Source organism: Talpa occidentalis, unplaced genomic scaffold (assembly GCF_014898055.3).
Source record: "Talpa occidentalis isolate TD23 unplaced genomic scaffold, MPIMG_talOcc4v2.1 talOcc4.6, whole genome shotgun sequence".
Lineage (NCBI taxonomy): Eukaryota > Metazoa > Chordata > Mammalia > Eulipotyphla > Talpidae > Talpa > Talpa occidentalis.
This window is the reverse complement of record NW_023604972.1, coordinates 42,316,599-42,344,070: the sequence shown is the minus strand read 5'-3', so window position 1 is coordinate 42,344,070 and position 27,472 is coordinate 42,316,599. Positions and strand designations below refer to the sequence as shown.

Here is a 27,472-nt window from a genome sequence, read left to right as displayed (position 1 = left end):
GTCCTATTTGCTTATAGGATTATTTTACAACCATTTACTTTGAGCCTATGTTTATCTTTGGATCTCAGATCAGTTTTTTGGAGACAGCAGATAGTTGGGTTTTGTTTTCTGACCCAACCACTCTATACATTTTGATTAGAGTTTATTCCTTTTACATTTAGGTGATTATTGATATATGAGAGTCTGCTGCTGTAATTTTGTCTTTATTTTTCTAATTCTATTTTCTTATTCATTTTTTTCCCATGGACATTATCTTCAGTTTAAATAAGAGAACTATTTTCAATATTTCTTGTAAGGGAGGTCTAATGTTGGCAAACTTCTTCAGCTTCTATTTGTCTGGTTAGACCTTCATTTCTCCCTCATATCTTTTTTTTTTTTAAGATTGATTGATTGATTTATTTATTTATTTATTTATTTATTTATTTATTTATTTATTTATTTATTTATTTATTTATTTATACAAGCACTGGGTATAGTCAGAAGCGTGGGAGAGTGAGAGAATTCACTAGAGCCAGAGAGGAGAGCAGAGCAGGCAGTGATGAAGTACACTGCTGAGGGGAGCAGTTGGCGGCAGGAGAGGTCTGCACACCATGTGGGACCCTCACCCGGTGGCCGGGAGCAGCTGGGGATGGAACCAGCGCTGCAGAGGCTGAGGGCAGCTTCGCAACCCAGTGCTCAACCGCTGCGCCACCGGGGAGGCCCTCTCCCTCATATCTTAAGGAAAGTTTTTCAGCATACAGTATTCTTTAAGTATTTTGAGTGTGTCATTCCATTCTCTCTTTGACCATAGTGGTTCCTCAGAGAAGTCACAAGTAAGCTTGATGGGGATGCCTTCTTAGGTTATCATTTAATATTTAGTCTTCGTCATGAACTCTTATGAGTTTTGTGATGATGTGTCTTGGTCTTATCACATTAAAATAATCAGGTATTCTTTTAGCTTCAGAGACATGTTATTTAATTTCTTCCCCGTGTTTGGGAAGTTTTCCTCTTTTTTTTTTTTTTTTTTAAAATAAGTTCTGTGTTCCCACACAGACAGTTCGTTCAATAAATGGTGCTGGGAAAACTGGACCACCACATGCAAAAAAATGAAACTAGACCACTACCTTTCACCGTGCACAAAAATCAACTCAAAATGGATGAAAGAACTGGACATAAAGCCTGAAACCATAAAATATACAGAAGAAAATATAGGTAAAACACTACAAGACATACAGCGCAATAACATCTTTAAACACTCATCACCCAAAGCAAAGAAAGTCAAGGAAAAATATAAACAGCTGGGATTACATCAAACTGAAAAGCTTCTGCACAACAAAAGAGACATTAACCAAAACAGAGAGACACCCCAGTGATTGGGAAAAAATCTTTGCACTCCAGTCAACTGATAAGGGACCGATCACAAAGATATACAAAGAACACACAGGACTCAACAAAAACAAAATAAACAATTCAGTCAAGAAATGGGCAGAACTCAAAAGAATTTCTCCAAAGAGGAAATGCAAATGGCCAATAGGCATATAAAAAAATGTTCAACATCCCTGATAATCGGGGAAATGCAAATCAAAACCACACTGAGATACCACCTTACACCAGTAAGAATGGCACATATCAAAAAAACAAGCAACAACAAATGTAGGCGAGGATGTGGTGAAAAAGGAACTCTCCTACATTGCTGGTGGGAGTGCAAACTGGTCCAACCACTATGGAAAGCTGTGTGGAGATTCCTCAACCTGCTAAAAATGGAGCAACCATATGACCCGGCAATTCCACTCCTAGGGATCTACCCAAAGGACACGAACACATTGATTCAAAAGAACACCTGTACACTTATGTTTATTGTAGCACTATTTACAATAGGTAAAACCTGGAAACAACCCAAATGGCCAAAAATTGATGACTGGATCAAGAAGATGTGGAACATATACACAATGGAATATTATTCAGTAATCAAAAAAGATAAACCCATGCAATTCACAGCAACATGGATGGAACTAGAAGGAATTATGCTCAGTGAAATAAGCCAGAAGGAAAAAGAAAAATATCAGATGGTTTCACTTATAGCAGGAATGTAGGGGAACTCAATAAAACATCAGTGTAAAAAAATAATAACAGTACAAAACACAACAAAGCAAAAACAAACAATTATAAATCAGAGACATACTGCAGGGGAGGAGGAGGGCAAGGGATCAAAGGGTGTGAGGGAGGAGCACAGGGTGATGGTGATGGTGCACAGGGTGCATTGGTGAAGGAAACTCTATGGGGACTACACCAGAGGGGGTGGGGAAGCAAATATTGTATAAAAATGAACAACAGGGCCTCCTTGGTGGCGCAGCGGTTGAGCGCTGGGTTGCGAAGCTGCCCGCAGACTCTGCAGCGCCAGTTCGATCCCCAGCGAGGAGGGTCCCACATGGCATGCAGATCTCTCCTGCTGCCCGCTGCTCCCCTCAGCAGTGTACTTTGGTCCTTCTGCCTGCTCTGCTCCCCGCTCTGGCTCTGGTGAATTCTCTCACCCTCCCGGGCTTCTGACTGTACCCAGCGCTTGTATGTATGTATGTATAAATCAATCAATCAATCAATCAATCAATCAATCTTAAAAAAATGAACAGCAATGTGTAAAATATATATATATATATTTTATATTTATATATTATATATTTTATATTATATATTTATATATTATATATATTTATATATATTATATATATATTATATATATTATATATATATTATATATATATTATATATATATTATATATATATTTATATTATATATTATATATTTTATATATATATATATATAAAAGGAAAAAAATAAGTTCTGTGTTCCCTTCTCAATAGTTTCCACTTCTGGAATACCTATTATTCTGGTGTTGACTTTCTTAATGATGTTAATTAATTCTTGGAGTGTTTCTTCATTTTTCTTTCTTTGTATCTTTCTTCTTTAACCCAGATTCATTGTGAATTACCACCTTTGAGTTCACTGATTTGATATTCCATTTGGTATATTCTGCTTCCACAGCTTTCTCCAGAATTTTTTCTCTTCTATTCACGTTTTACAATCCTATGTTTCCATTATTTTCTTATTTAAAGCTTCAATTTCTATTATTCTGTTCATTAATTTTACTTCTCAGGACATCATTTATTTCAGGAGTTTCTTGTATATTTTTTATCAATTTTTCTGTTTTTTCCCCCATTTCTTTCAATTTCTTTTTTATGGCAATTTTGAATTCTGTATGTGACATGAACATAAGATCTTCTGTATCTATGATTATGGGTGCCTTGATGGTGGTGGGTGTGGTGTGGTAGCATAGACCTGAAGGGTACAATCCTATACATCTAAATCACATGTGGTGTTATAAATCAATATTACATCAAATTTCTCTTTTAATAAAGATCTTTCATGTTGTTGTGCTTAGTTTCTGGAAAATTGCTCTCTTTGTGGTGATGTATTCCTTTGAGGACTCAATTTTCCATGTGTTGTATTTTTATGGCTGCCCATTTTGCTGCTTAAAAGTTGCTGTATTTTTAAGTGTTCTTAGCAGAAATATAAGTTCTATGACCTCTATTTTTCCAGTAGATGGTGCTGCTTTCAGTTTGGTTTTGTTTTTAGCTTTTCCCTAGCTTTAAATGATTTTAGATGTTTGGCATTTCTGGACTTCATGTTGTACCTTTCATGTTGGAGAGAAGTCATCTGCAACTGTCTAATCAGGTGGTTCAGGACAGGCTTAAAAGTGTTCAGCTACAGTGAAAGCTGGTGGGTGGGAACTGGCCTGTGTTTGTAGCACCACCAAGAGTCCTACTCCCTGGGGCTTCAGTCCCATATTTCTGTAGTTCTGCATGCTATCAGCTTGCCTCACAAGGTCAGTACCGGTCTCACAGGAGTGGAGGAGGATAGTGCAGCTCAGAGCACCTTCATTGGGACCTGATCCATTGGGTACACCCTTGCTCATCCCCACCTATCTCCCCCAGTCAAGGGTTTGCTTTCCTACCACTCAGCTCTCCCCTCCCCATAGTTCCCAGCCAAACACAGGTAAATAGCTCTGAGCTTTGCAGGGCAGCCTCCTAGCCCAGGTATCTCCATTCACCTTATGTTGTATGGCATTGAATTTCTTCAGTATCCCCTTTGGTGCAGTCTGTGCTGGTTTTAAATGTCCAAGAGTACTCCAGTCTAGTTCAAAGTTACAAAATTCTCTGGGTATAGTGCCCTTCTGGATAACTTTCAGATTATTGTCCTGGGAGCAAACCAGGGAAACTTCTCAGATGCCATCTTGGTCTGAAAACTCTGCGTTTCCACTCTGTACAGTTTAACACTTCTTTTTTTTTTTTGAAGATTTTTTATTTTATTTATTTATACAAGCACTGGGTACAGTCAGAAGTGTGGGAGGGTGACAGAATTCACCAGAGCCAGAGCGGAGAGCAGAGCAGAGCAGGCAGACTGACCAAGTACACCGCTGAGGGGAGCAGCGGATGGCAGGAAAGGTCTGCGCGCCATATGGGACCCTTGCCCAGTGGCCAGGAATTGAACTGGCGCTGCAGAGGCTGCTGGCAGCTTTGCAACCCAGAGCTCAACCACTGCGCCACTGGGGAGACCCTAATACTTCTTTTTTAAGGCCTTGGTCAGAAATACTCTTCTTTTTTTTTTTTACCTAACCCAGTATCAATCTTAATTCTAGCATTACTACCTCAGGAAAGTCCCACATTCTAAACAAAAGTCACTATGTCAGTTTTTCCTTGTAGTAGTTATTTAATCTGTACATTTCTCACAGTAGACCAATGTTTTAAGGTGTAAGGGATCATATTTCAATTGCTCACCACTTTTTTTCCCCGGCAGACACATTACCTGGTGTATAATAGGTAGGCAACAAATACTAAGTAATAAATGAAAATCCATTCTTACATTGAGTAAGCTGTCCATTTTTAACTCAATGCCAACATTTTTTTTTAAATTACACAAAACTAATTACAACAACAAAAAACAGGTGACAAAAATGAGCAAATAACACTAGGCATAATAGGAAACTGTGAAAACTATGGCAAAGGGAGCGTATCATGTATACAGGCATTCAAAATTCAAACAACTTTGAAATGTTTTTATGACAACATATAGAATGTCCATATACCTATATACCAGTTTTGGTTATAGAGTGCCAGTTTGTAGTACTTGTCTTAACTAAGTTGCTATGTCCACCATATATTCAATACAAATGATATTAAAGTGAATAATGCCATGAGAAAATACTGTTGTATATTCCTTTTTAAAAAGCAAGCTAAGGGCCTCCCTGGTGGTGCAAGGGGTTAAGAAGCAATCTATGAAGCTATCATAGCCACTGCAGCACAAGTGTGATCCCCAGCCGGCCAAGGAGCAACACACATAGCGCAGCAGACCTCTCCTGTCCTGCCCGCTGCTCCCCTCAGCAGTGTACCTAGGTCAGTCTGCCTGTTCTGTTACCCACTGTCTCTGGTGAATCCTCTCATCCCCCCACATGTGACCTGTGCCCCAGCTCTTGTATGCATAAATAATTAAATCTTTAAAAAAAAAAAAAGCTAAAAAGCAACATTTTCATTTTATTTTAAAATACATATAGAAAACAATGTAAAGATTTATACTATCACTAGATGTGTTCATCTGCATGTGCTTTTCTGTATTTCTTAATGTCCAACAATGGACCTGAAGTTTTCATATTCAGGAATGGTACTTATAAGATAAAGAACACAGGAGGCAAGGTGAAGGATAAAGTGGAGTAGAATAGGATCAGGAGCAGAAATATTAATTAACAAACTATTGCAATTGCTTGGGTGAAAGATGACAGAAGCCAAAATAAGGCAGTTACTGTAAGGACAAAGAAAGTAATTATATATGAGGTTCACAGAACAGCATTTTGTAATCTTGGGTCTATTTTGGTGGGAAGTAAAAGTTAAAGAAACATTAGCTTAACTGAGGTAATTCCATTAGTATCCCTAGATCTATATGGGTTGGCAATAAGAGAAATAAAGTCATTAAACCATAAACATGGCAGCTGAGATGTGAAGCTAAATGAGATTCCAAGGAAGAGTATGTGAAATAAAGCAAAGGGGGCCTCTCTGGTGGTGCAAGGGGTTAAGTCTCAGCATGATGAAGCTATCAGTAACCACTGCAGCATGAGTTCTATCCCCAGCTAGAGAGCTAACCTGCATGGCACAGCAGAACTCTCCTGTCTCGCCCACTGCTCCCCTCAGCAGTGTATTTCAGTCAATCCACCTGTTCTGCTTCCCACTCTGTCTCTGGTGAATCTTTTCAAACCTCACCCCTCTGCACCTCTGGCCTACACCCGAGCTCTTGAATGCATGACTAAATAAATCTTTAAAAAAAAGAAAAAAAAAGAAAAGAAATAAGCCAAAGGCCTGAATCATGAGGAACTCCTTAACATTTAAGAGCCAGAAAGAAAGGTGCTTAAAGTATACTAAGTAGGACTGATTAGAGATAAAACAGTAAGTAGAAAATTATCATAGAAACTAAAGAAAGTAAATTTCAAGGAGGAATTGGTCAGTGATGATAATGAAAAAAAGCATCTTGCTTGCTTCTGATGTTTACCTCCTGTGAAAGGACTTCAACTAGTACTAGGTCTTTCTCTATACCTGGGGACAATGAGTAACCTGCATCATCAGTAAATTTGTGAAGAATGTCTCATTTGGCTCTGTCCTTCAACTTGCGAACAAGGTTGTCTACAGAGACCCTTCTCATTTTTGATCCTCCATGCTATTCTTATTAGGTGTTGCTAGCAAATGGAGGTCTAAATCTGCTTAATTCTGGGAAGCAATTGGAAGATCTATTTGATCTCCACACTAAGTCATACCACCCAACTTAATTTTATCAGTAATAAAGTTATTTTAGCTACCACCTCTATCCTTTGGTTATTTCCCAAATGGTTCAGAATTTAGGCAAGAAAGAGATTATTTTACTAGAACCCTCCTTGGAAACTGCAATAATTGATGTCAAATACTATAGAGTGAAGTAAGTAGAGGGCCGAAAAGAAGTTAATGACCTTGGCAATTAGTAAGTAATTATAAATTGTACTGTTCCTGCATAAAGTGAAAGCATCCAAGGAAGGCAATTTAGGAAAAGTCTCCATGGCGTTGGTGCAACTATGCTGCACCTCCCCCTGCAGTGACCTTTAGGGCTAACCGTCCCTAGGTCCGGCTGGGCAACCAGCGCGCAGGGGGAGAAGAGCAAAACCCTACCTGCTGCACCTCCCCCCGCAGTGATCTTTAGGAATGGCTTTCGCCACGGTCCCTAGATCCGGCTGGGCAACCAGCGCGTGGGGGAAGAACAGCCTGAAGCAGAGGAAGTGCAGTGGAAGTTCCCTGAAAAGGCAGAAGCTCATCAAAAGAGAACGACCACCAAGAACCACTACAAGAATGCTAAAAATCTTATCCCGTCTTACTAGAACTACAAACTTTAATCCCTTATTTGTCTTTCTAAACTTCCTTCTTTCTTCTAACACTCAGATTTTCACTCTTGAAGTGTGTCTGTGTGTCATTTCTTTCGCCGACGCCCTGACCACCCTGCACGCTTCTCTCAGCCCTGAGGTGGCCTCATCATCTACTGCTGTGCTGGTCCGCGGCAGGTGGCGCCCAATGTGGGGCCCCGACATTTCATTTCATTTCATTGTGTCTTCCACCCAAAGAAGAGGTGAGTAACGAAGAGATCGTGTTGGGTAAGCTATCTCCCTTCTTGTGTGTGAGTGTGAATGTGATTCCCTTAAAATACCCTCTTTTAAACAGTCAGGGATAGGATCCTCACTGGAGCGTCCAGAGCTCGCTGATAAAGGATGATCAGTTTGAGATAGTGAGAAGTTTTTCTAGAGTGAATGCTCGTGGTGCTGTGTGTGTGTGAGAGTGTATAAATACGGCTCCACGGCCTCGTGGCTACGGAGTCTGAGTGGGCTGCACCCGCGATTCCCGTGGAGGAACGTCATATGGCATAACGGTCATCTGCTCTTCGGAGTAGCCTGGTCCGGGACTTATACGGACAGACCTTAGCTAAGACGCCTCCGCAAGTTCCCGCGAGGGACACGGGCCGGACAGCACAGTTGAAAGAAATCTTTGCTTGAGTGAACAAAAGCACCACGAGACCAAAAACAAAAATCTTTTTCTATCTATATTAAAAAATATGATTGAAACACGAGGTATAAAAGTAAATAAGAAAGCTCTACTGCAACTTTATAAATTTATATTACGGGTATGCCCGTGGTTTCCAGAAGAAGGTAGTTTGTCACTGGAAACTTGGAAGAAAGTAGGAAAAGAAGTGAAAGAGTTTTATGCCCTTCATGGACCATCTCAGGTTCCGAGACAGGTTTTATCCTTGTGGGTACAAATTAGAGATTTGTTGATTGATGCCACTGAGGCAGAATTGTGGGAAGGCCAACAGAATGAAGTTCAGGATAATCCTAAAAACAATAATGATCTAAACACGTCATTATTCACTCAAGCCTCTGCTCCCGTATCAAAAGAATCCCTTTCCCAGTCAGAGAATGAGTTTAATGATCATGAATATACTGAAATGCTAGATAAATTAACTTTCAAAAATGATAAACCCTCCCGCCCAACCGCTAACCTTTTTCCAGTTGTTACCAAACCTAAAATTGCATTACATAATAATCCTAATCATATCAAAGCCCATCAAGGGCCCCTGGGTGGCATTTTAGGATCAGCAAGGGAGGCCAGTAAGATGGAGATTTTTCATTTGCCTTTCCGGTGACCGGACCTCCGACCTTGACTCGTGCTGATGATGATGGCCCTGCATGGGAGGCCATCCCTATAAAAACTCTAAAAGAATTACAGTTAGCTGTTCAGACAACAGGTCATAACTCCCCTTATACTTATCAAATTATTGACATGCTATCGGCCACCTGGATGACCCCTTATGATTGGCAAAATCTTGACAAGGCTGTACTTCCCTCGGGAATGTATGTATTATTTCGCATGGAATATGAGGACCAAGTACATGCCTTCCTTAAGAAGCATGATGATGAGGTTAGGGCTGAGAAAATTTCCCTTTCTATGTTCATGGGAACAGACAAATATGCTGAGGTATGCAGACAAGCTGCCCTTCCAAAAGATGTCCTAATTGAAATTAATAAACTATCAGTTGCCTCATGGAAAAATCTTCCTTCACCTGAGTACAAACCCACTAATCTCACTGATATACACCAACGCCAGGATGAAATGTACCAGGATTTTGTGGCTAGATTATAAACTACTCTGGATAAGGTTCTTCCATCCTCCGGAGCATGAGATTTATTGTTCAAACAACTTGCATGGGAAAATGCTAATTCCCTCTGTAAAGAACTTATTAGACCTATAAGAAAAACTGGTATGCTTCAACATTACATTAAAGTTTGCTTAAATGCTTCCCCCGCGACACTAGATCAAGGGTCTGAATTAGAGAAAATAAATAACAAACTCAAAAACTTATGGCTGTCTGTATCCCTAAATAGCATCAAAGAGGACTCAGCTGACAGCCCCGTATTAATAAAACAATTGCCTAAACAGATAGGTCGTTTTTGCCTGGCTGGAGGCAAAATTAAATATGCAAAACAAAAGGTAAAATAAAAAATAGCCTGCAGTATTACAGAAAGTGATCAGGATTCTTGGGATAGTAAAATTGTTTTTCAAAAGCCAAAAGTTGATTCTAGAGCCAATGCTGACCTCTTTGCAGAGGCATCGGTTCCCAATTATGAGACCATTCCAAAATCCAGCCCAAATTTCCAGCTCGGACTTGGCTAAAATTGTTGAGATAAAAATAAAAACTCAAAAACAAATAAGAGATAATGTGTCATAATCTTAAATAAAACAAAACAAAACAAAAATGCTCCAATCTTTTCCTGTTAATTACTTGGGGAAGAGGCTAGGTTCCCCCCAGTGAAGTTTTTTGCCATTTGTTTCTTTTAAAATAAATAAATAAATAAAGCATTTTTAAATAATAGTATTCAAAGTTAATTCACAATTGTTAAAGTTTATTATAAAAAATGGTTAAATATGAGTGTATGAGACTATATGACTATAATATAAATAAAAGGTTTTTATTAAAATAGTATGAACCCACTGCAGTGGGCTGGTGGAGGCTGCCCTTGATCTCAACAAGCAGCTGCCTGGACTGTTTCTCCAGTGTTGGGATCACTGACAGGTCTCTACTACCTTCCTGCTGTGGAGGACTGAGCTTTTCTATTATCCACCTTAAATGACTATTGGTTCATTCTACAAAAAAAAAAAAAAAAAAAAAAAAAAGTTCCATTTCCCTGTGTTTCTCTGATTTTAAAGTTTAAATTGTCTTAGGCAGAAACTGCTGAGTTACTTTTGACGTGCTAACAAGCTATACAAAATGCTTATTGGTTGAATAAAAGCTTTTAATTTTACTTATTGGACCTGTGAAAGATTAAGTTTCTTGTTAAAACAAACTAACCTGGTAAAACATAAAGTGATGATACAGACATTTTTGAGCTAAATTCTAAACCTCAAATTTTACAGGCAGACTGTAAAAATTTAACTCTTCTCCTGTTCTCAAGATAACAGTGTACTTTTATGTTTTAAAATATGACCGTTCCCAGTGAGATAATGTTAACAACCTAAAGCCATATAATCATTTCTTAAAAAGGTAAACTCCAAAAATATTTTCTTATCAAAAAAAAAAAAAAATAGTAAAAACTGCCGTGACTACTGTGGTCTTGAGCCCAAGGTCTTTGGTAATAATTAAGATTAGACACTTATTCTGTGTACAGATTTTAGCTGTTAACTCATTAAAAACCTCAGTATCTTCACACATTGCTAAAATAACTGTTTTAAAATATATACACATGGCCAAAATTTTAAATGTTATCAAGAGATCTCTGTATCTGTTTGTCTGTCTTTGTTTTGTTTTTTACCTCCGGAGGACTAATTATAAATGGCGCCTTTAAATTATCATAAAACAAATCTTAACATCTTAATCAAACAATTTTTTAATAAACAAAAACTAGTTTAAATTTTATAATATAATTCAAACCATATATGCCTTAAAGTTATGAATACTTTGTTTAAATGTGTTTCAAAAAGAAATTTCTGGTATAAAAAGTACTTTTGTCCTTCCTACTGAGTCACATGTACATAGTACATAGTATCTATATGGTGCTCTGATTTTTTTTTGTTTTTATTAATTTGCCTAATTGCTTCTTTATTAGCTAGCCTACAAAAACCTAGGTATGTGCCATTATATTATTAACAGCCATGCAAAATGGAATTCCAGTCATAACAAACTAAAACTACAACTAAACTTTCAGGTTTACTTTTGCACCTATTTGTGAAAGCTAAAAATTCTAATGTCATATTACCTTGTGTGTTCACATTTTTAAGTCATCTAGTACAAACAGATAACAGTATTATAATGCCTTACTGCTAATGAAAGATGTGACAATCCTAAATGGATGTAATGTAAAATGTGTGTTTACAAAGAAAAACATGTATTAAAAATAGATATTTTAATGGTCCTAAAAGTAAAGTGATAAGTGTTAAAGCAAATGTTGAAGGTCTAAAAAAAAAAAATTAAAAAGTAACAAGGCTAAGGACAGTGTTAAATCTCAAAGAAATTTTACAAAAACAAATTTTGTATACTCAAATGATTTATATTATTTTAGTATTTTGGGAACACATTAGCTAAAATAATTTTTGGTTAATAATAACTGAGTTTTAATCTAATGGGTTGTTTCAAAACATGTACTTATACACTAACATTGGGTATAATCTTGGCCCTTGTCTAGGTTAATGATTTTGGGTACATAATGTCTTCTAGTGTCTGAAAAACTAAGATTTTTGACATGACAATTAAAGGTTATGATTTGATTGTCAATATTATACTCAGGGCTAGAATTTTTATAAAAATTAAATATGGTTGTTTTTGCTGCTTTCTAAGTATTTATGACACAGCTTCCCAAAAATCTAAATTAAAGTAAAATTTGGTAGCCTGTCATTTAACCAATTAAAGGAAATTTTGTGGAACCTCAGCAGAGCTTTAGAGATACTCCACAAACTTTCTCCTTTTCCTCCTGGGAAGGACATTAGATAAATTTATCCTATCTGGTTTACCTGGTAAAGTTACACTACAAGGAAACCACTGTCACTTGAAAAAATCGTGAAACTCTAATATGTACAAAAATGTTAACATTGGTTTTCTAAAACAAAATCTTTCAATACCTGATATATGTAAATTGTCAATGATTATTGTTGCCTTGCAATATTATATACTTCAATGATTTAATGTCTGCAGCACTTGTTTCTACACTATAAGAAGAAAAGGCCTCAATTGATTCAAAATGATAAACTTTTGAGAGTAAAAATCTTTCTACAAAGGACTGTATAGACTGTTGGATATAAACCTGATTTTTACTGTTTTGTTTGGCATAACATTGAAAATGTTTTTACATTTTGCCTTAATTCAACAAAGTTTTCTTGTTTTGACTGACCACACTCTACAGCAATGTTATATATATATATATATATATATATATATATATATGTATATATGTGTGTATATTTTTCTTTTTCTAGCAGAGCTAACCTTTTGTGTGGCTTTGAGTACAATTCTTCCAGGGAGTTGACATAGAGCTAAACTAAAATGTGGAGAAACTGCTACTTTGTTCATAGGGTTCCAGACACCTCCGAAAATGATGAGAAAGTTTGCCTCCATTGGCAGGACTGAATAACCCGGTTCCCTGAACAAAAAGCTCTGTCATAAAGCCTGAACTCTTTCGTCTTTTCGCTGCCTTTGATGTACACTTCAAACAACCTGGACAGGACACCACTAAGATCCCAGTGCGTGCCTACGTTGGATACCCCTTCGCTATACTTCTGGGGAATGCCTCAGCTACACGCATTCAATCGCATGGGACTTCTTACTCCATTCATTGTTCCAGTTGCATTGTTACTAATTGTATTATCCCCTCTCTTGTTCGTCTATATCTTGTGGTGGTCTTGCTCAAAAGACCCTCCTATGTTATGTTACCTGTTGATTTACATGACATGCCTTGGTATGATAATACTGCCATGCAAGTTTTAGATGAAGTACATGCTCTTCTTTGTCCCAAACGTTTTATTGCTGCCCTTATTCTAGGCATTGCCGCTCTGATTTCCTTAGTTACCTCTTTAGCTGCTTCCTCTGTTGCTTTAATTCAGGAAGCTAAGACAGCTTCTTTTGTAAATGACCTTACCAAAAACGTGTCCATGGCGCTCGCAATACAGCGGGACATTGATTATAAGTTAGAAAGAAAGTTAAATGCTCTAGAAGAAATTGTTATTGCTATTGGCAATGAGGTTCAACTTCTCAAACAACAACTGTCTACTCGTTGCCATGTTCAGTTTCGTTTCATTTGTGTTACGCCTTTACATTATAACTCTTCCTTACATTGGAATCTTACCAAACATCACCTATTGGGCATCTGGCAAGACAATGACCTTTCTCATGACCTTTCGTCTCTCCAAGCTGAAATTTCTGCTGTCAGTAAGTCTCATCTGCACACTTCACTCTCTTCCTTTGCTCATTCTCTAGCTTCCACTCTCCAATCTTTGACTCCTACTCACTGGTATCATCTCATTCTCTCCTTTATTGTTCTTTCCCTACTTGTCCTGCTCCTTTGTTTACTCCTTCCCCTCTGTGTCCGCTTACTTCACAGGTCCATTCGTCATCTTCAACGAGATATGTACGCCTTCCAGCTCCGTTCTAAAAACAAAGGGGGACCTGCTGCACCTCCCCCTGCAGTGACCTTTAGGGCTAACCGTCCCTAGGTCCGGCTGGGCAACCAGCGCGCAGGGGAAGAAGAGCAAAACCCTACCTGCTGCACCTCCCCCCGCAGTGATCTTTAGGAATGGCTTTCGCCACGGTCCCTAGATCCGGCTGGGCAACCAGCGCGTGGGGGAAGAACAGCCTGAAGCAGAGGAAGTGCAGCGGAAGTTCCCTGAAAAGGCAGAAGCTTATCAAAAGAGAACGACCACCAAGAACCACTACAAGAATGCTAAAAATCAACTCAAAATGGATTAAAGAACTAGACATAAGACCTGAAACCATAAAATATATAGAAGGAAATATAGGCGAAACACTACGTGATTTGCACATCAAAGACATCTTTACAGACACATCACCCAAAGCAGTGATAGTGAAGGCAAAGATAAACAGCTGGGACTACATCAAATTAAAGAGCTTCTGCACAGCAAAAGAGACAATAACAAAAACAAAGAGAAACCCCACCAACTGGGAGAACATTTTTGCACCCAACACTAATGATAAAGGACTGATCACAAAAATCTGCAAAGAGCTGATGAGACTCAACAACAACAAAGAAAATAATCCAGTCCAAAAATGGGCAGAAGAGCTAAAAAGAAACTTCTCTGAAGAGGAAATGCAAATGGCCAACAGGCATATGAAAAAATGTTCAACATCACTTGTAATCAGGGAAATGCAAATCAAAACTACCATGAGATACCATCTTACACCAGTGAGAATGGCACATATTAAAAAAACTAGCAACAACAAATGTTGGCGAGGGTGTGGAGAAAAAGGAACTCTTCTGCACTGTTGGTGGGAGTGCAAACTGGTCCAACCACTGTGGAGAGCTGTGTGGAGATTTCTGGACCTACTAAACATAGAGCTTCCATATGATCCAGCAATTCCACTCCTAGGTATTTACCCAAAGGACACAGAAACATCAATTCCAAAGAACACCTGCACCCCTATGTTTATAGCAGCACTGTTTACAATAGCTAAGCTTTGGAAACAACCCAAATGCCCTAAAATAGATGACTGGATCAAGAAGATGTGGTACATATATACCATGGAATATTACTCAGCATTCAAAAAAGATAAACACATGCAATTGGCAGCAACATGGATGGCACTGGAAGGGATCATGCTCAGCGAAATAAGCCAAAATGAAAAAGAAAAATACCGGATGGTCTCGCTCATAGCAGGAATCTAGAAAACTTAAATAAGGGACCAGGAAAACGAATAACTATAAGAAAGTGAAAATCAAAATCAACAAAAAACTACGAACCAGAGACACTTTTAGGGGGGTGGGGGTGGGAGGGGAGGGATTGGGGTCAGAATGGGGGGGCTGCAATTGTATGGGGAATATAAAAATAAAATTTATTATTAAAAAAAAAAAAAAAGAATGCTAAAAATCTTATCCCGTCTTTCTAGAACTACAAACTTTAATCCCTTAGTTGTCTTTCTAAACTTCCTTCTTTCTTCTATAATGGTCATTGCTTGTTATGTAGATCACCTCCCTGATGATGATAGACTGAGCCCATGAGCAAGCTAATTTCATTGACATTCATTCCTGTGCTTTTGGAAAACATATATATACTGGTCACAAACTTAAAGAAAATTACACTCAGATTTTCACTCTTGAAGTGTGTCTGTGTGTCATTTCTTTCGCCGACGCCCTGACCACCCTGCACGCTTCTCTCAACCCTGAGGTGGCCTCATCGTCTACTGCTGTGCTGGTCCGCGGCACAACTATGACTACCACAATTCTTGTTCTGTAAGATTTTTAAGAATGGGACCATGCCTCTCAGGGAACTGTATTAGGGCTATTTTAGTTGTAAATGAATAAAAAATCTGTCCTAAAATAGGTTAAATGAGAGTGGCAGGGTGGGTGGGTAAGAGACAGAACTTAGCAGGCTCTAAGGTCAGTGTGGTTCTGGATTTCAAATTATATCAGGTGGACTCTACTTTCTTGTTGTTTTTCATATCTATTTTCTCTTTTTACTATATGGTAAGACAGGCTCATTCCATGTCAAAAATTGTCAGCAATAGCTTTAGCTTTAGCAAACTTTTCATGGATGACACTGAAAAATAGGCATGGTTCTCACATTCTTATAAGAGGGGAAGACTTGTCACAGAATTGACAGCCTTATTGGGCAGAGAAGGCATTTCCTGAAAAGATGGACATAAAAAAGTAAAAGTTGTCCACTACATTCTACCCATTGGCTACCCAGTATTTATACTTGTGCAACTTTCAAGCATGCCCTAGCCCAAACAGTGTAATCATCCCATGGACAGCTGAAATACTATCATCCCCCATATTTTACCCAATTATTGCACCTTGCTTGAAAGTCAAGAGTGTGGATGGTGTGCATTTCATTTGGTCGGTTCTGGATCTAGTTCTTCATGGTACAGCAGGATAAAAATAATTTTATTAGTGGTATATACTTAAAGAGGAAAGTATGGGCAGCCTAATTAGCAGTAGATGAGGTCCCTGGTTAGTTAATATAGTTGTCTTGAGTTTGCTCTCTGGAAGGTACTCTCTTATCCTTTGTACACACATGAGATACTGGAATTGAGCAATAATGTGCCATTGTTTGCAAGGGTTGGTGTTTCTGTCAATACAATTCTCTTGAAATCTTAGTTGACTGCTCATCGACTTTACTTTTTGGTAACTGTGATTTAGAAACCAAATGGTGTGTGAATCTGTTTTCTCTCCCTTAGCAGTGTGTGGCAAGGTTAGAATGCAATATCTATCCTTCATCCAGGTAAACTTAGCAACATATTTCTGTAGAATCTATCATTCAGACAGCTACACCTGTATTTCTGTTTTGACTGCTGCATCCAAAATTATAAGCTGAGGAAAAAGTTCAGGAATAACATAGTTAGGTTAAGTCTCTTTGTCCTACATTACATCTAAAGGATGGCTCCTCACGATAGAGATAATTTGCCAACCTTTGTCAGATAGGATATTTACAACCAGAGATTTTGTGCATGATTTTTTTCAGGGCTTCAATTTTATCTTTTTTATATAGGCTTATTTCTTTGTCATGTGAACTGACTACATGCAAAAAGGGGTGTTTTAGAAAAACATTTTTCTTCTGTATTCAAATAGGAGCTTGAAGTGATATGCAACGCACTACCCGCCCCCACCCCCCCGCCTCTATTTTTTCTGTAGGACCTCACTATTGGACACAGTTCAAAATCTGAATGCTCCTCTACCAATTTCTCTAAAACTTCAATTTTGATATAGACAATGGCTAAGACCTAAAACTCAACAGGTAACTTGCTTCTTGCAATACAGTATTGCCAATTCTCCTAGCCAAGGCCAAAAAATTATTGCATAACTCACCTAGACTCATCAATTTTTTATTGTAGGTGTGTCATTTGTTCACAATGGCACTATACAAACCATCTCATTTTTGAAAATTCTTGCTCCCTTCTAGCTGGATTATTTGAAATGTCCTATCCAATTTTGGATTTTAGGAATATTCTACATTTAAATCATTAAAGCATGGTTTCTCTGATTTTACTTCACTGTCATGGCATTGCAGAAGGGCATCTGGTCTGATCGTTGTCTTTGTTGCTGAAAAGGTACATTGTTGATACAACTTCCAATGTATTCTTTCAGAGTTGGATTATTTTCCTCTACCTTATTTCAGAACTTATGGATGTTAGTGTATACTCAACAGGATCCTCCTTTCAACCCATTTATACCACAGCTCTGCCATGAGTTTCCATCACACTGTACTACAGAAAGCCTATGGAAAGCACTCAGTTTTACCAAATTTACATACCACTTAAGGAATTCTGTATCTCCTTTTCAGTCCATCGTAGCCAAGGAAGATGCAGGAGAGGGAAAGGTTATTTACGTTGCCTGGTCCTCTCTGCTTAAACATATTATTTTGCCATTTCTACTTGATTGTAGTTGCCTATATTGGCAAACTTTGAGGTGAGAAGCAGGGCACAAGCCACAAGCTCCCAGTTTGAATTCCCAAGTCTTCCTGATAGTATCTATCCCTTGGAATTTCAACCCTGTGGAGAGAGCCAGGAAATCTGTGTCTCAATTAATGGGTTCTTTTCCCATCTTGCTATACCATTTAAATAGCCTCTATTTTCTTGTAATGATTCTGTTCTCAAGCAGGGTCACTCTACATGATAATAAGACTATAGGTAATTTAAGTCATTGCTTAATTCAAAGAGATGCCTCTTTTTCAATAGTAGTATGCAGAATGGTGAGACCCATCAATTGGTTTCATTTTTGGTAAGATTTATTTATTTACTTATGCATAGAACTCAGGTGTAGGTCAGAAGTGTGGCAGGTGAGAGGATTCACTAGAGACAGAGTTGGAAGCAAAACAGGTGGATCTAGTGAAATAAATTGCTTAGGGGAACAGCAGGCAAGACAGGATACTGTATGTGGGCTAGCTTCTTGGCCAGGAATTGAACTCAGGCCACAACAGTGATAGCATGATAGTACTGAGACTTAACCTCTATGCTACCATGGAGCCCCCGACTTCATTCATAAATCTGCCCATTCCTCAATAAATCATTGTACTTGAAGAATAAGGGTACTTTGGCTGCTTAATTTATGGGTCCACTATGTGATAACAGTTAGGACTAGGAAATGGATGGTTGCTCTTGGGGGAAAAAGTTAGGTTTATATTAGTTAGGATAAACTCTTAAATCTCACTGTAATATGCTCTCAACTGTAATATTCTCTCATTAGGAAAAGAAAAATGTGAGACAGTAGGCAATATAGATGCACAACAATGATGGAATACTGCGCAGGCATTCTGTGATCCACCTTCCCTGAGAGTGGAGAAAGTTTTGATGAGATCCCAATTCTAGTCTTTGGAAGGAACCCCCTTATCCTTTATTTGTGTATGATCCCCAATACTAGCCTCTGAAATGTTCTTTGTCCATTATTTCTGATGGATATATCTCATGTACTGTTGGAGAGCTATAACGTGTTTGTCATATTTCTTGCTTGTACAAAATTGGTGTTGCACAGTTGCCCCAAGGTTTTAAGATTTGAACAATGATATCTGAACCATGTTCATGATTTGATTAGAAATAAATTTCCTTAAATGATACTCAAATTGCATTTACTTCTTTGCTCTTGCCCCTATATCAGTTTCTCTAGAATTTCATCTCAGCCACATTGCAGCTATCTGAAATAAAGGCCTCGGATAGGAAGGCCAATGTCTTGATGTGATGTTTGTTGTAGGACTAAGTCTTAGTTCCCAAGTTCCTAGGGAACACTGCCTCCTCCAGTTTCATTTTTTACTGTTTAAATTCTTTACAAAAGTCAACTTTTCCAAATATTCCTATGTACGTTCATCCTAGTATTTTTTTTTCTGAGCTGCTCTCTTTAATCTTACTAGGAACAAAAAGCAAAATTCAACATACACTATTACTTTTTTTTAATACTTCCTCTGAAGCCACAATCTTAATATATGGGTGATATGCTTTCAATTATCATGGTCAACAGTTCTACAAATGATTTTGTCGCTGCAAAACCTAAGTCTATTTCCTCAAATCTCTGATTATCAATTTCTCCAATATCTGCTACATCATTACTAAGCTGACACAACATATTTTGTGTAATTGTTTTAGTAACACCCTACCTCTGCACCAATTTCTGGATTATGGTCACCTTAGCTCCTATAATTACAAATTCTTAAATCTCAATTTTCCCTCTTACCAAACAATCCAGGAGTGTTTCTAATTTGGAGATGGCTGTCTTCCGAGCTGTAAGTCAGTCACTCATGCTCATTTTTTCTGGCTCTGGCATCTTCAACATATAGTATTCAAGGTCACTATAACCACTAGCAGCAAGCTGATGGAGAGCATTGGAGGACTTCATTAAGACTGGAAAGATGCACATCACTTCCACTCACATTCCATTGGAAAACACTCAATCACAAAGCCATAATTAATTGCAAAGGGAACTAAAATATTTAGGTTAGCTGTATGCCCAGAAAGAAATAAGTTTTAAGAATGGCAAATAAGTCAAGTTTCTGCCACGTGTTCTAAAGGGGGGTGGGGGCCAGAGATGGAATGCTACATAAAAATAAAGTCATCCAGGGACTTTCTCCATTCTAATAGGTTTGACCTTATTCTACCTGTACCAGCAAGATCATCATTTCACTAGGACAGAAGAGTAAAAATCATTTTCTACCTAAATAACGGAGTTATTTTAAAGAAAGGTGGGTTTTTTGTTTGTTTGTTTTTGCTTGTTTGTCTTGACAGCACAATAGGTACAGATGTTAGAGTGCAGAGGAGTAATAGATTTCAGATAATAAAGACATCGTATACAGAGTACTCTTTAAAGCTTGATTGTGAAGGAAATGAGAGTTGAAGCTACAGAAGTATAAGCTAAGGGGCCAGAACTATGGAGATCTGAAGACAAAACGATTATAATTGGAAGAGAAAAGGGAACTGGAACTAAAGTACAGATGGAGAGTTAATTTCATATAAAGCAGGAAGTGTCTCATTTCTTTGATACTGGAGTCAAGGAAAATGCTAGAAGCATCTAAATTTCTAGTATTTCGAAAATTGAAGCCATCTTCCCTAACAGCCTCAATGTTATGAATTTGAAATCATGTAACAAAATGTGGCTGGGATTTAAAGATTACAAAAAGTATTCTGGTGGGGAGTAAAAAAGGTAGGAAGGAGAAATCCAGCTGAAATCACAGAATCTAAATTTGCAGCGGTAAGACAAAAAACTGCATTGTACTGTTCCGCATAGGAACTCAGCAACCACTGTAGGAGAGGAACAAGCAGTGGGTAGCAGTTCATCTGTATATTTAGTACGGCATTTACTACACCGCAAAGTCGCTGGAAGCCGAGACTTCGATTTTCTAAATGATGCACACAGTAGGCACATGATGTATTTTTGCTTGAATGAATTGACTCAGTAATTGCAACTTCTGCCATAGTACTCTGTAGAGTACTGGCAACTGCCCACATTTCATATGGTATACCAATGCTAAAAAGGAAAAAAAAAAAAAAAGCTAAAAAATATTCAGGCACACTGCTAAACTTAGCAGTCTTAAAATGGCAACTATGTCAGCTGAGACAGACTTTATCTTGTGCCAGTACATCTGCCCTTGATGTTTGCTTCATTTTCCTTATGCCACTTCTGCTATTCGACCAGAAACAGAATGATTCCGAGTTCACTAAGTGATGCTATTATTTCAAAAGTCCAGGAAGTTCTTTAGACACCTACAAATTAACTCACAATCCCCATTACAATATTCCTTCGACGAGATACACAGACAGGGAAGACTATAATGAACGTTTTAACCATAAAAACTGAGTCAGTGAGGAATGCAAGAACAAAATCAGGGTCATTCAGTGAATCCTCTGCAAAGTCTGGCACAGATTCCGCTTTCTTCTCTCCCTTTCGGAAACTAAAACTACAGTTACCTCAGACGTCACATAATCGACCTCTTTCCTATTGCACAACCGTAAACTCAGGTTTAAGAAGTCCAAGATTCAAGACTCAAAGTGAGGCAAAGGGGGCTCGCTCTCTTACACGATACCCTTTCTCCAGGTCCAAAGCCCTAACTCACGATCTGGCGGTGGAAAAAACGGCCAGGAAGAAAAAACTACGTACACCAGCTCAGATCCAGGCCCCACCTCCCGGATCTGGCGATCCCGAACTCCCGCTCTTTGGGGGATCTGGACCGCGCTTCCGCCCCGGCCGGCCCCAGATCCCGGGCGGCTCCCCTCCGGCCGGCCGGTCCGCCCCACGCACGGCGGCAGCAGCCCGCCGCGGAGGCCGGGCAGCAGGCCCTCGCGCTCTCTCGCTCGTCCCTCGGCCACCGCGCGCCGCGACTCAGGCGCCGGCTGATGGCGTCACGGGCACTTCCGCCCGCGGCTGCGTTCTAGTCACTGGCGAGGGAGGAAGAAGGGAGGGCTGGAGGACTGTGTGTGGAGGAAATAGCGAGGGAAGAGAAGGAATCCCGGCGCTCGCGGGCAGCGCGCTGGCAGTCCCCCGCGGCCCCCCTCGGTCCCGGCCGTCCGCACCTCGGCCGTCGCCCCAGGCACACTCCCCCCGCCGGGGCGAGGACTCCTCCGGCTCTCCCGACGCCCGGTCTCCCTCTGCGCCTCGCCCCCCCTCCCTCACGCTCCCTCCCTCCCTCCCTCCCACCGTCAGGCTCCCCGCCCTGAGTATCGCGAGACGAGGTGAGAGCTGGCGGAGCGGCGGCGGCGGCGGCGGCAGTAGAGGTGACCGAGGCGGTGGCGGCGGAGGCGGCACCGAGCGCTGTGTCGGCCCCGGTGCGGCCGAAGTCGCTGTAGAGCGTAGCCCCCACGCCCCTCCCCCGCCCGCGCCCTCCCTCTTCCCTGGGGATGGAGAAGGCGACGGTTCCGGCGGCGGCGGCGGCGGCGGCTGAGGGAGAAGGGAGCCCCCCGGCGGCGGCGGCAGTGGCGGGCCCCCCCGCGGCGGCGGCGGCGGCGGCGGCGGCAGCGGAGGTCGGCGGCGGCGTTGGCGGCGGCGCTGGGGTTCGCTCGGCCTCCTCTCCGCGTGGAATGGTGCGAGTCTGCGACCTGCTCCTGAAGAAGAAGCCGCCGCAGCAGCAGCACCACAAGGCCAAGCGGAACCGGACTTGCCGGCCCCCCAGCAGCAGCGAGAGCAGCAGCGACAGCGACAACAGCGGCGGCGGCGGCGGCGGAGGCGGCGGCGGCGGCACCAGCAGCAACAACAGCGAGGAGGAGGAGGACGACGACGACGAGGAAGAGGAGGTTTCTGAGGCAAGGGCCTGGCTCGGAAGCAGGAGGGAGGACGGGGCCGCACGGGGCCGGGGCCGAGGCCGAGGGTGGGAGGGGACCCGGGCGGCGGGGCCGGCCCGGGGGCGCTGGTCTCCCCTGGGGGCCGGCGCCCCCTTTCTTCCCGGGCCTGCTCGGGAGGTGCGGGGTGGGGGAGGGTAGTGACACGTGGGGGCGGGAGGGCTCCGAGGCCGCGGGCTTGGGGCGCACACGCCGCCCGGGCTCGCCTCACATGGCTGGGGATGGAGGGAAGGGGCTGAGTCCCCGTTTGCACCCCCGGCGGGGCTGCCCGGGGCCGGCCGGGCCGAGCTCCTGGGCCCGCGCCGAGCCAGCCAGGAAAGGGTGAGCCACGGGGACGAGGAGGTTGGTAAATAAAAGAGTAGGACGAGGAGGCTGGTAAATTCCTCACAAACTGTGAGGTGGAGGGGAGCTGTTCTGGGGGGAGGTGAGGTGGTGGAGGAACCAGAGCGAAGTATTTGGGTATGTGAGGGACACGTGAGAGGCTGTACTTTTCCATACTGTTCTGCTGCAGGGTTTTTGGGTTTTGTTTTTTTTCCGCCCCCCCCCATAACTATTGTGGCGGCTTAAGTAACCTTCACTTCCTCCATCTCTCATCAGAGATTTTGGACGAACGGAGCTGGTGTGTCCATATGCATTTCTGTGTAACGTGGTGGAGGGAAAATGTATTTGTTTGAGCCTTCCATGGACAGACGTTTTCAAGTGCTTCTTATTGAGGAAGAATTAAAGCAGGTCCTGTTGCTTTCCAGATAATATGAGGCAGATCAAGGGTCTGATTTGGAACCAGGCTTAGTTGTGGTGAGTTGGAATAGGAAGGCCTCTTGGTTTGTCCTAGTGATCTGGTTTCATAATAACTTTATAATTTTCCCTGGATCCACAGACAGGCGGCGTTGCAGGACCTTATTCTTCAAAGAAGACCATATAGCCAAGCTTAGTATAAAGCATACCATACTAACAACAAACTGAGAGTTTGTCTTAATAGTTATCAGCTCTTTTGTAACTCTCTTGTCCACTCCCTGACATGGAAGCTAGAAAATCTTGATCTGGAGAAAGAAGTTGTAACTTAAGGCAGCTTTAAAGACTGATTATAGATTTAGGTATAAGAGACAACAGCTGAATTGTCCAGGAGTAACTTTTGTCATTTACTCTCTTCCACAAACACAGAGCTTATCTTGGCTGTGTTTTAAAAAAATTGCTTTATTGGATCTTGAATTCTGTTCAAATAGAAAAATACCCTTTAAAGAGTTTGAGACTTGTCAATTTGTAGAAGACCTGATTCTCTTTTATCTCAGACTAAATGAAGTAGTTATATAAGTAGAAATGTAGTAGTTCAAGTATGTATGCCAAGAAGATGGTCACTCCCTCCTGTTCCATTTAGTCTATTGAGTCGTAAGGATAGGTTTGTATCATAGGTTTTGTGTTGACCACCTTGGATGTTTCAGGATAGCGTTGGTAATTGCTACATTCAAAACAGTGAAGAGAAGTTTGGGACAGGATCCTTATTTCCAATGCAATCTACAGTGGTATTTAGAATCATTCAATTGTATAATTCTTTGTGTATGAAGAACATTTTAGAGATAATCTAACCTAGGCCTTTTATTTATAAAATAAGGAAAACAAGATCTAGAGTAAACTCATGGGTAGTAGGAAAAGTAGGAGAAAAGAGGTGGCAGAGTTTTCTAATTGTTCAGGCTTGTACACTTTTTATAACAATTTATTTCCTTGTATACTCTTCCTGACCTCTTTCAAAAAATAGGCAGTGAATTGCAGGGTAACACAGGCTTTCAGTAATGGGCAGAACCTCAGTTTTTAAATTCTCAGAGTAAAAGCACTGTTTAGGAACATGGTCATAGTTGAGTGTGGTACCCACCAGAACATTGTGCTGTAAACTTAACATATTCAGGTAGTTTTGTCCTTTGGAATTTGGTCTAATAAGTAAAACTTAGTAACTCCTTAAATCATGTAAAGCAGCCTTAAGTTAGTCGGTATGTTAACTTTGTGAGTCAGATTTGTTTACCTTTGAAAATGGGAAGATATATACTTACCTTGATAAATGAGGGGAGTGTTTGTTTTTAAAGTGCTTTATTCTGTCTTCTACACAGTGGCCTACAATAGGTTTGTCATTTGTTGTGAAGATGAGTCTCAAGTAATAAGTGTAAGAAAAGTACAGCCATTAAAAAGAAATCTATACAGGTACATGATGAGGGATGAACAGACAGATAGGACTACAGTTTATCTCTGCACCTGCCTCTATTGCTGACATAAATAAATAAATAAACCTTATGGTCACTGTACACTAACTGGGTGAGTTGTGCAGTGTTTTTCTTTTAACTAATCTTTTGTTGTTATGTCAATGGAAGTTTTTCTAGAGTTAGAAAATCTTGCAGTACTCATTGTATTTAAGTCCTCTCTCTAATTCATTCTTATTGGCTACACAATAAAAAAATTGTGGATAACATGATTCTTGTGATTATCTTTCCAATTAAGATCACCAAAAGGTGAAAAGGGGATAGGAAAGGTTATGTAGGGGTACCTAAGATGGAAATGTGAAGGATAAGTTTACAAAAATATATACATTTGCTATAAAGGAAGCTTGCTAGGTATTTCTGTCTGCTGAAAGAGGAAAAGTGGAAGCAAGGAGATTCATTTTTAAGTAACACCTTTATTTCAATGTTGTAGAAAAACCTATTTCTTTTTAAACCTAAGTGATAGTTACTGAGAATTGGATTTTCCTTTCTATATTTCACACTAGGATAATCATGTTTTAATTTGCATAACTTTAGATATGCCTGAAACAAATGTATAAGAGTAAGAGCTTTATTCTTTCCTCTCCTCATTTGACCCAAATATGTAGACAAAAAAAATTGAAAGAGTGCTTGATTTTGTTGGCTTTCAGTGGGTGACTGAGCAATATTGAAAACTGAAGTGTGTTTCCTAACATAAAAGCCATGATACACTTATTTTCAAATTAGTGGACTGAATTAAATTGCTTACTTAATATCACAAGGAGAAAAACTTTGAAATTGCAAGGGTTGATTTTGGAAATAGTTTTACATTCTATTGAATGCATTTTTTTTTTTTTAAAGACTTATTTATTTATACAAGAACCAGGTACAGGCCAGATGCGCTGGAGGGTGAGAGAATTCACCAGAGACAGAGCAGGGAACAGAACAGGCAAACTGACGAAATACACTGCTGAGGGGAGCAGCAGGCGCAACAGGGGAGGTCTGCGGCACCATGTGGGACCCTCACTGGTTGGCCCGGATCAAACCGGTGCTGGAGAGGCTGCGGACAGCTTCACAGCAAGGCCAGCTTCACAGCAAGGCCAGCTTCACAGCAAGGCCAGCTTCACAGCAAGGTGCTCAACCCCCTGAGCCACCAGGGGAGGCCCTTGAATGCATTTTTAAATGTAATTAAGTGGCATTACTGTTTGCTGAAGTACTAACTCATGTTCAAAAGTAACATTTTTGTTAAATGTTCATAAAATATTAGTACAGTAGGAGTTGATCTAAATAAGATCTATTTTTGTAAGCAACGTAACTTTAAGAGACAAATCTAGTTAAGAGATTTTAGACAAGGGGAGCCAGTCAATAAATTAGTACTGACTTACTAACTTTTGAAAGGATCTGTGAGACTAGGGAGTTACTGTTTATTGACATGAAAACAGGTACAGTTGAAAATGAGAGAGGAAAGGAAAATTATTACAGAAATAGATCATGTTTCCTCAGTGTCACTTCCAAAATCTTTTTTGTTTTTTAATGAAAAAAATGCTATCCAGGTCCCTTTATTGTGATGATAAAATCCCAGATTAGCACAGAGATTGATGGAATATTTGTAAACTAGATGTTCAGATCCTTGAAATCTTAATTCTGTCTTAATTATACTTAATCTCTTATACAGTACTTGTTGATAAACTTTTTCAGTGAATAACTAGTACCTAATGACAATACAGAATTCATTTAGGAAATCAAGAGGAGATGTCCCTTCTTTCTTGTGTCCTGAGCTTCAAAATAAGTGAAGTTTGGATTTCAATCTTTCAATTTCCTAGTTAGTTGTCTTAGTGATGGTGATCTTCCACAAATAATAGGGGAGAAAACCTATTTAATAGATATTTATTGTTGGATTCCTGATTAGTTCCTTAAGTCTCCTAGATATATTTACATTTTAAAAACTATTTTTCAGTGCCTACTGTGTGTTGGGTCTAAATGTAGTGATTTAGAGTATGACTTAGAGTTTGGAGAATCTTTGCACCATCATGCACCAACTTTATGATTTTTAGGAAAATTCATTCACTCATTCACATACTTTAATGCTGAGTACAATATCTCTGATATTGGCATTTTAGAAAATGTTAATACAAATTCAGATGATATAGAAGATATTCTTCGCCAGTAGGGCAACCACTGAGGATATAAGTTGGCTACCGCAGACTTTTCTTGTTCTGAAAAACTCACTGGAAAAAAAAAAAACCCACATAAAAATACAGATAAATGTATCTATAGTCCTATAATTCAGAATTAACAATATTTAGCAAAATGAAACTTTACAGTGACAACTACCATTTCTAGAGATAGTCTAATGCTGCTTCTTGCCTCAAAGTTTTTACCTTACAAGATTATCTTCCTTTGTTAAAAGCTATTTTTCCTTTTTAATGGAAGATGTTAGCTTGGGATCTGAATAGGCTGTGAATACTATGAAATTGTTTAATTTTTTCAAGATTTATTTATTTATGCATACAAGAACTGGGGTACAGGCCAGAGGTGCAGGGGGTGAGAGGATTCACCAGAGATAGAGCGGGGAGCAGAATAGGCAGAAATACACTGCTGAGGGGAGCAACCGGCGAGACAGGAGAGGTCTGCTGCGCCATGCGGGAATCTCTCTGGCTGGTGGGGAATTGAACCCGTGCTGTAG

General features: G+C 40.0%; 2 protein-coding genes and 1 long non-coding RNA gene across 8 annotated transcripts in view; 1 reads left to right on the top strand and 2 right to left on the bottom strand.

Annotated features, from left to right (window-relative positions):
- The window catches only part of ALB (albumin), a 109,217-nt gene extending 87,728 nt beyond the window's left edge, over positions 1-21,489 (bottom strand). Inside the window, exons 1-3 of one of the 3 annotated variants that reach the window (XM_037529603.2) lie at positions 21,390-21,489; positions 19,473-19,607; positions 17,563-17,821 (exon numbers count right to left, since the gene is read on the bottom strand). The gene's annotated coding sequence lies outside the window, so the exon portion shown is untranslated. Of the gene's footprint in view, positions 1-17,562; positions 17,822-19,472 lie in introns of all 3 variants that reach the window. The other 2 variants (XM_037529602.2, XM_054687986.1) reach the window with 2 other exon arrangements.
- A 507-nt stretch (positions 21,490-21,996) lies between these two features.
- ANKRD17 (ankyrin repeat domain 17) overlaps positions 21,997-27,472 on the top strand; it is a 145,658-nt gene continuing 140,182 nt past the window's right edge. For 2 of the 4 annotated variants that reach the window (XM_054688002.1, XM_054688000.1), the window contains exon 1: positions 22,114-22,528. In XM_054688002.1, the coding sequence (XP_054543977.1) occupies positions 22,127-22,528 (402 nt within the window). In that variant the 5' untranslated portion in view covers positions 22,114-22,126. Of the gene's footprint in view, positions 22,529-27,472 lie in introns of all 4 variants that reach the window. The other 2 variants (XM_054688001.1, XM_054687999.1) reach the window with 2 other exon arrangements.
- The window catches only part of LOC119260608 (uncharacterized), a 44,048-nt gene continuing 43,381 nt past the window's right edge, over positions 26,806-27,472 (bottom strand). Inside the window, exon 4 of the long non-coding RNA XR_005128762.2 lies at positions 26,806-27,014. This is a non-coding gene — a long non-coding RNA (uncharacterized LOC119260608). The remainder of the gene's footprint in view (positions 27,015-27,472) is intronic.